Source organism: Pelmatolapia mariae, linkage group LG8 (genome assembly GCF_036321145.2).
Source record: "Pelmatolapia mariae isolate MD_Pm_ZW linkage group LG8, Pm_UMD_F_2, whole genome shotgun sequence".
In the NCBI taxonomy this organism is placed as follows: Eukaryota; Metazoa; Chordata; class Actinopteri; order Cichliformes; family Cichlidae; genus Pelmatolapia; species Pelmatolapia mariae.
In genome coordinates this window covers 22,293,817-22,303,271 of record NC_086234.1, presented here as the reverse complement: position 1 = coordinate 22,303,271, position 9,455 = coordinate 22,293,817, and the positions used below count along the sequence as shown (strand labels likewise).

The 9,455-nt window shown below is 40.1% G+C and overlaps 1 protein-coding gene across 1 annotated transcript in view; it reads right to left on the bottom strand.

Annotated features, from left to right (window-relative positions):
* Window positions 1-6,065: 6,065 nt before the first annotated feature.
* The window catches only part of antxr1c (ANTXR cell adhesion molecule 1c), a 37,457-nt gene continuing 34,067 nt past the window's right edge, over window positions 6,066-9,455 (bottom strand). Inside the window, exon 18 of the mRNA XM_063481554.1 lies at window positions 6,066-9,379. Coding sequence (XP_063337624.1) covers window positions 9,116-9,379 — 264 coding nt within the window. The 3' untranslated portion in view covers window positions 6,066-9,115. The remainder of the gene's footprint in view (window positions 9,380-9,455) is intronic.

The window sequence follows — 9,455 nt, the reverse complement described above, 5'->3', positions numbered from 1 at the left end:
TAACAAACTGTACCAACAAGGAAATGAAGAAAGCAGCCTCTTCTAAATGCACGCAAATGATTTACTCCAACCACAAATGATGTCAAATCAGAATCAGATCTTTGCACACTCACTGGTGAAAATAAATTTACTACATTACTGTACTTAAATCCAGTTTTTAAAGTATTTTATTCAAGTGCTTCAATTTTACTCTTCTTTCTTCTAGTATATCATTATTGTGTATTTTACACTATTGATACATAACATATAATATTAAAATAATCCTGCAGATTGCAGACTTCATTCTGCTTTATATGTGCTAATAAAATGTCTGGACCTTTGTTTGTAGTAACTTTGATACCATGTATTTGTGCTTCTTCCATCACTGGTCAGAGACCTTTAAGAAAACAACTTTAGAGAATAGATGATAGTTTTTGAATTGCTTCACCCCCACCCTCCACCCCCCTCCCACCATCTCATTTTAAAACCAGGCCACCCTCATTTCTCTTGATCCCTGAAAACAAGCTCCATGTGTGTGCCTGAGCGTGTGGAAGGAACACGCTGTGAGCTCTGTTTATGCTTCTTGCCGGGGGGGTTGCAGTGTAATAAAGGGTCTAAGGTACAATCAAAGCCTACTGGAGACAGTCTGGGTCAGACCAACCTGAACACAATGTAACAATGTTACAGTAGCAATCATTTTATAACTACACTGTGACTGGTGCTACATGAAAATATTATTTTATAAGTTTGCTGGTTTGGTGCTTTTTAGAATCATTACAGAGAACTTCCATAGCTCATACAGAGCTGTTATAGTAGTATAGATAGTGGTGAAAGGTAATGGCAGAGTTAGACAGACACTACAAGATCGCGAGCACATGTAATGTGTACAACTGAGGTGGTGGAGGTAAAGGAGAAGAGGTGGAAATGGAAGGGGAGGGGAGTCTGTGCCACACAAGTTGCCCCTGGGGCCTGAGTGGTCATGTTGGCTTGGCAGAAGGAGAGAGGAAGCACAGAGGGGGGAGTGGGGCATGTGGGTGTGTGGAGGGAGGGCAGCTCTGCGTGCCACGTTTGCATCACAGGACTGTATTTCCTTTCACCTCAGAGCAGAGCTGGCACAGTGGCTGCTTCACTTTTTTTTTTTTGGACTTACTTCGACCAGTCGTTGCTCAGCTGACACCCACAGAGGGACATTTTAACATCAGAAAATAGCTTTAGCATTTTTAGACTATAACAGACAAAAGCGGGCTTTTCTTTTGTACCCAGTGACCGTGAAATTTGCCATTTAAAATGGCAGCTCAGATGACTTGTTCTAAAAGTTTGCACGTGGGGTTTGGACAACCAGGTGAATGATGGGAAACTGAGGTGCGTGAATGTGATTGTTCTGAAACATGCACAAATGTGCTGATGCTATCAGGCTGATCTTTGTTTGGCGGCTGATAGAAATAGTGGGTTGTGGGGTCAGAATTGCTTCTAAATTGGGGCAAGCCAGAAGAAGTTTGAGAACCACGGTGTTCACAAGAACTGAAAACATATTTGTTGCTTTCAGCTGTGCGTAGGAGTCTTTCCTTCCTTTGGGGAGCAGGATCCAAAGCAAGAGACTTGCACATGGCACAAAAGTGGGAAGTTTGATAGTTATTCATAACTATTAATTATTAGTATTAGTTTAGTAATAGCTGAAGGTTTTTATGTTACAGTTGTAGATTCTTTGTAGAGCTGAGGACTGACCCATTGTGAGTTATGATAACAAACACAGCTTAAGGTGACAAAAGTACATTGGAAACGAGTTTGATGTATTTGTGGTTGGTGGAAAGCGAGTGGACCCACACAAACACATCTGACAGGATGTTCCTAACTGTCATTTCTGTTGCTACAAACACGGGATATTGTACGAGCTCGCCGCCATCATATCTTGATTAATATAAAGAGTGTGGAAGATTAAATTTAAATGCATTCAGGACGTTTTAGTAAACTGAAGGTAATATACACTAATATATTACCTAATACTGGGTTGGAGCCTCTGTCGCCTTTGGAACCGCCTTTAATTCTTCCCGACATCCATTCAACAAGGTGCTGGAAACGTTCTTCAGAGATTTTGGTTCACATTGACATCACAGCATAACACAGCTGCTGCAGATTTGTCAGCTGCACATTCATGACATGAATCTCTTGTTGCACCAAATCCCAAAGGTGGAGAACTGGACTGAGATATGATGACTGTGGAGGCCATTTGAATGCAGTTAAAAGACTGAATTGGCGTGTTCAAGAAACCCGTTTGAGATCATTTAATGGGAACACTGTGGTCATAAAGGGCTGGACAGCAACAATAACTCAGGCAGGCTGCTACATTAAAACCAGGCTCAGTTGCTACCGTAGTGTGCAAAGTATATCCCCCACACCATTACACCTTCACCACCATTGTTACAAGGCAGGATGGATCCATGTTTTATGTTTAAGCATGCCACATTCTCACCTTAACTTCTGAATGCTACACAAGAGATCGAGACTTATCCACTCTTACAATCATTCAGTTGTGGTGATTTGTGTGTGATTTGCAATCTCATTTTCCTGTTCATAGCTGACAAGAGTGGCACTAAGATGCTCTTCTGCATCTCTGCAAAAAGTGTGATGTAATTAATGGTTACTTGAGTTACTGTTGCCTTCTGACCATTCTCCTCTGATCTTTAATATCAGTGAAGCTTTGTCACCCAGAGAACTGACACTCACTGTTTTTTTCTTCTTCTCTTTTTCTGATTGTTCTCTGTAAACCCTAAATATGACTGTTTGGGAAAATCCCAGCAGATCAGCACTTTCTGAAATACTAACACCCGCCTGTCTGGTCCTAGCAACAATGGCACTTTCAAAGTAACTTAAATCACTTTTTTTCCTCATTCTGATGCTCGATTTGGACTTCAGCTTCCATTAATGCATTGAGTAGCTGCCATAGGATTAGTTTATTAAATACATGTGTTATTGTTGAACTTGCATAGCTAAGTGGCCAGTGAGTATATATGATTTGGCAGACATAGATCCAGACACTGGCAGTTGTTACTGTGGGGCATGATTAGGGATTAGTGTTAATACAGTAAGTGTAAATGAAAAGAGTTGAATGAAAGCCTGAAATCAAATTGAAAGCCAAACACACACACACACACACACACACACACACACACACACACACACACACACACACACACACACACACACACACACACACACACAGTCTGCAGCAGTATGAGTCAGCAGTAGCTTCCAGTGGAAGATTGGAGCAGCCTTCTGTGACACTTGGGGTTTTCCAAAGTCCACAACATCACCAGTGCTGGAAAACTCCTTCAGAGTTGACGGCCAGGTGGTCTTTATTGAACCGATCGTGGGATGGCTGTCGCAACCTTCAATCTCAGGCTGAAAGCACAGATATTATGACCCCAGCAACGTGCACTTTTGATATATGATTCATATTTCCAAAATCATGCTGGAGGTCTAAAATGTAGCTTTTTTTCCTCTTTATGATGCAACCCAAGTTGTCAATGCTGAGTAAAAAAGCGACATTAGAAATACGCTATGGCTAGATCTTTGTAACAAACTCATCCCCACATGCCCGCAGCAAGAATTGTGATTTAATGGGAAAAAAGAGATTCTTGTGTTGCATTAACATTTTCAAGTGACTGTGCAGAAATTTTAATAAAGTTAAAATTAACTTTCATCTGTTGTAGTCATGTGTGGAGGTTCAGAAATAGCGAATATGGTCATAATAAACCACCGCAGTGCTAACGGGACAGCTTTCTATCTTTCCAGCCCGCTGTTTGCACTAACACCAGTTACCATGGATACTAAGGGCATCAAAATACAGGCACAATGACAAATACCAGTGTGTGTGTGTGTGCGTGCATGCTGGGTCAGTGTGGTTCAGTCTTGGTGGTAATGTGAGACCAAGATGAAACCCTCAGCCATCAGCACATTCCTATGGGCCTCGGTTTTCTTCAGCCTCGAGAGAGAAAGAGGGAGGGAGGGAAAGAAACAGCTGTAAACATGTCTTGGACTATAAATGATGCAGCTGCCATTTAGTCACAATCATAATCATATGGCAATAACTCATCCACCTCTCATTACTCTGTATGTTGATTTAAATTTTACATAAAGAAATGTTTCGCGGGAGCTTTACGCAGATACATTGTGGTGTTTTGGGGGTGGGTGGGTTGCCGAATTTACTTGCCACAAATATCGTCTGAATATCTGTGAGCCAGACTATAAACAGAGAGCTATCTTGAAAATTATTGTTGTGGTGTGGCTGCAGGGCCGCTTAATTCCCACTTGTAACCCTGTGCAGCTTTGTTAAGAGTAAATTAGGATGCAGAGAACTTTTTAGCTGTCAGCTGTAGGTTTGAGAAGTCAGTGTGGAAAAATATGTTTCTTTTAATCAAGGCCACAAAGTTTAGTTAGAGCACTGCTATAAACCTGAGATATACTCAAACTGTGCTTTGATAGAGCATTCTGGCTGAGCTAATCTCTCAGTGTGTGTCCAATTATCCAGGCGGGATTTATGGTTTATTATTTTGAACAAAAACAAAAAAAGCAAAGACATAAACATTTAAGCAAAAGTGAAGGATGACAAGGACGGAGGATCGAGAAGGTGATGCGACAGGAAGGGAGAGTCCCACCTGCTGTTATTCTTGCTTTTCTGCTTTCTTCAACTCTCCCTCAAGTCTGTTTGAGGACCGACTGCCTCATTTTCTCCATTCTTTTCTCCATTTTTTCTCATTCAGCCCTCCCCTTTCAACATCCCACATCCTTCTCTCCTCTGCATGCAGAGGGGAAAAAACGCAGACTCCACAGTAATTATCCAGCTGGATCTGCTCATGGGGACTGTTCAGGCTGCATTAAACTCATTACCAACCAAAGACAAAGAGATTCTGAGTATTCTCTGAGCGCAGATTGTGTCTTCATATATACTAATTTATCAGTGTTACATGTAGGGTTGTTGGCAATTTACTGAGCAGGAAGGTGATGCTCTGATACACTTGAATTCGGGTCTTCCTGTGACATAATTTCCTGACAATTAGGGAGGCAGAGGTTGACAGGTTAGCAATAAGCTTATGACCAGGAAGCAGCCAATGGTGTATTCCTGAAGTATTCAGGAAAATTAAAGGGAAATCACTCCATCTGAAATAAAGAAGCCACAGGAGAATGAAGGCATGTGGAAAATCCTCTAACGCGAGTCTACTTTTCTGCTTCTGTCTTCCATAAATGGATACACAGCTTAGCTTGTTGTGGGTTACTTTGTAGACTCCTAAACCAATTTACAGTAATAACTTATAGAATAGAATGTTTTCGCTCTGATTTTGGTCTCCATCACCTTCTGAGAGTAATAATCAGGGTCTTTAGCATTGCTTAAGTTAGTGCTAGTGCTACTAGCATTTTCTTCTGGCATTTGGTGCTGGGTAGATGGGGTAATGTTACATTGTCAAAGAGGTTTTGCTAGGACTACAACTCAAGTGAGAGCTGTGAGAATGAGACAAGCTCAAGGCTAGTTTTTGCAATTACATGTTCTAAACGCTTAGGGCCAGCCCAAAGGGCATGGAGACTGGTTGGTGACCTTCTGGGAACCACTGATTGCTAGAAAAATATTTCCATACAGGTTGTGAATGCTTGCTGGCTGCTGCTGAGTGAAATTGACTGCTAAAGCTTAGACACCGGTTAGTCACCCCCTCTACCTGCAAACACTTGGTAATCACCAGTTGGTAGTTGGCAACTGGTTGTCAGAGGTTGCTGGTAGTCACTAGGTTAAATTGGTTTCAGTGAAAGACTCCTTGTGATTGCTTTGGATGCTAACAGGTTGCCATAGTTGCCAGTAGTTCTCATGATAGACGCCGATCTGTCTGCAAACACTTTCCAACTGCTGACCAAATGATAAAGAAACTGTTCGAAAAGTGCAAGAAAGGAGAAACAGTTAATGTTTGCCTTCTAACGAACTTGTGCCTTTTACAACATGTTGGTTTCAGTGGTAATGCATTAGTTTTTATTTTGGTGGCAGACATTCTGTTTACAGAGAGGCGCAAATTACAGGTGAACTCGTCCAGAGTATGAAACTGTCCAAATCAGTAACGCAGGCATTTATATGAATCTAACAAAGATCACAAAGATGAAACTTTCTTTAGAAGCTTAGGAGTCAACCTTTATTGATACTGTTAAAAAAATCACATCAAACAACAGAAAATTATATACGTCTTTCATATTTGCTTCAGTACTGCTGTTTATACTCGTATGCTGCATTTCTTATTTATTATTACAGTTGAACTCAATTAGCAGAATATAAAAAAATATACCCAGTCTGCAAGACATAAAAAAATCTGTAATTTATTGATGCTCCAGCTGTTAATAAAGCACAATGTTTGGGAGTCTGAAAACAATTAACATTTCTAAGGCAGAATCTTATTTTTTGCAGTGGCAGATAAAAACAAAAAGGTAACAGTAATCCATAGCAGGATATCAAACGGAGCCATAGAAAACAGGGTGGCTGGTGGTATAATCTCCATTTTCATCCTCTTCCCTGATGTATATACTGACACCTTGTAGGGCCATACAACACCTCCAAGCTACAGGCAATGCAGCCAAATATGATGCTAGAAACTGCTAGCAAAGCATGTGTTTGTCTTGCTAATGTTACATTTTGTTTATGGACATTACAACAAACCAACTGGTTTGATTTAGCACGTTGACATCAAAGGTATGAACTACAATGAGCTAACTGGAGTTTTTCAGCTGTTACCAATGCATGTAGCAACACAACGGTACAGGACATAAGTGAATGACGTACATTGAAATTGTAATTGTAAAAAAAAAGATGATGAAGAAGAAAACTTGAAAGGGCATTGGCTATAGGAGGAATACCAGCAGTTTCAACCTCTTTCCTAAACCAAGAAATCTAAATGTTTTTGCTAATTTTTGGCAGGTTTTATCTCAATTACGATGAGTTAATGCTAGGCTAAAAAATTGTCTTTTTATCTGCTAGCTAGAACGATTTTCTAATGTAGACAAAATCTTTTTCAGATTTACCAAAATGCTCATTTTTAGTGTAGGGGTTGATAAATGCTGGTAAGCCTAAAATGACCTTTAAATGGTTATCTGTTGTGTTTCCTAACTGTTCACACAGTGTTCATCTCGGTGATTGAACACCTTGTCAATATTCAAGTACTCTCCTATATTTCTGTCGGGGAGTAAAATAAATTAGATGCGCTTTGAACTGCCCTGCAGTTGCAACGTGACCGGTGATGATATAACTGAAGACATACAATACACATAATAATGGTATTAAAGTACAGTATCAGCATTGTGTATAAAAATGTGAGGAGAGACATGAACCTGATTTTTGAAGATTGATTTCATCAGCTTCACTGCTAAAAAAAGCAAATACACATTGTAATTTCCCAGCAGTCTATGTGCGCAGTTACAAAAAAAACCAAAATCAAAACAAACCAAAAAACATAAATTGCTGTAACCTAAAATCAACTACATGAAAACGCGGTTAAGGACAAATTCCAAAGCCTCAAGATATCAACCAACAAAGTATTTAAAACATATCTCAAACATATACTGTAAAAACACACCTTCCACATAACCTCCGTACACTTCCCTGTCACAAAAGGCACAAAAACCTGACCACAAATTATATAACTGGATCATCTCTGGACTATATAGTCGGGATTTGTTACTTTGGTACGTTGTTGTTGGATAACAAAACAGCACCAAATTGCAAATCTTTTTGAAGAAATTTAGAAAAACATATGTTTCTTATCAGTTACGTAACACCATTAAAAATATGATCAGCTAAGATTACTTGGAAATCCAGTTCTTAAAAACCCTTCATTGGTCACACAGCAATGGAGAAATAAGCCAATTGATTCTACCTAGCACACACAGTTACTTTGATTTTAACTTAACAAAGGCCTAACTCAGTAGTTGATAGAGACAACAAAGAACTTTCATCCATTGCAGTAATCTTCTTTTTGGACTTTTCCGTTCCCACATGCTTTGCTGTCCAGCAACAATCCTCCCTGATTTCACAAATGCAAAGTAAAATACTTTCCCAAATAGCCCCATTCACTTTATATGAGACAGAATATTAAGTTGAACTGCTATGCAAAACAATTTTTTTGCTTATCAGCAAATAGTCACATAGTCTTTTTCACAGCCATATGAAAAAGAAAGGTTTACCAGGACTCTAATCAGCTCTGTTAAAAACTCCTTACATCCTTACTGGAGTTCATAAAGTAAGTAGAAGCAAGTCGCATCATCACAGCAAAGTCACGCTAATGCCAGACCATGCAATGCTCAGAGAAACAGCAAAAATCATTATGAGCTAAAGAGCTACATCTCAGACTCAACAGGACTCGGTTAATATGTTAAGTACTAAAGTTCACGACAGTAAAGTAACAAAAAGACTGAACCAGTATGGCTTGACATGACAGCACGACAGCAGGGCTTAGGTTTGTAACGTTGCATCTGAACAAATCACAAGTATTCTGGAAGAACAATGTCCTTTGGACAGATAAAACCAAAGTGGAGTATATAAAGCATATAAACATAAACTTCCTAATACCAACTGTCAAGCACTGTGGTGGAGGGGTGATTTCAACTTGTTTTGTAGTTAAAGGACCTGGACAGCTTGTAGTCACTGAGTCAAGTGAACTTAAGCAATGCCATAAACATCCATCCATACATCTTTTCATGTTATTGCTGCTAATGGTGGTTCTACAATCCTGGGTTGCACTTTGTTTTTCACAGAACTGCACAGAGACCTGTGAAAACTTTCTTTTTCATGTGACTATACATTTTTATTTTTTTGGAGGTTCAATCTTAGATTGCCACATAAAAAACTACATACAGAGCTCAGTTAGATATCCTGTATTAAAATGGCTTAATTGTCAGCTAACAGTTTCACTTGATATGCTATCCCATACCAGATGTGGCACACAGAACAACTGGCATTCAATATACTGCTGATCTTTGGCTTATAGTAGGAGTACCTTTGGCAGTGAGGACCACAACCTTCAAAGTGAAAGAACTAGTCAACAGGACGGTAATATCAATGTGATATCAAAGCAGGTGCATTGGTAAGGTGGGAGGAGTTTGTCTTTGTGATTTAGGGTCGAAGGCTTGGGGGAGGACGCGATGGCGGTGGACAGGGAAGCCCTGGGGGAGTGCGCGATGGCGGTGGTCCTGGGGGCACCTGGCCTGATGGTGGAGATCTGGCAGGGGGGCTGGTGGCAGTGGTAGATGGTGGAGTGGTGCGAGTTATGGGGCGGTAGTCTGGTGGTGGCGGCGAAGGGGTGTAGATAGGGGTACGAGGTGGGGCCTTGGCTGCCGCTGACTCCTCTTTCACTCTTGTGAAGTTTATGCATCGACCCTAAAGGAAAAGAAAGAAAAGTGGGATTAAAAAAGATTTAAAATAATTTTTAAAATAAACATAAAATAATTATATA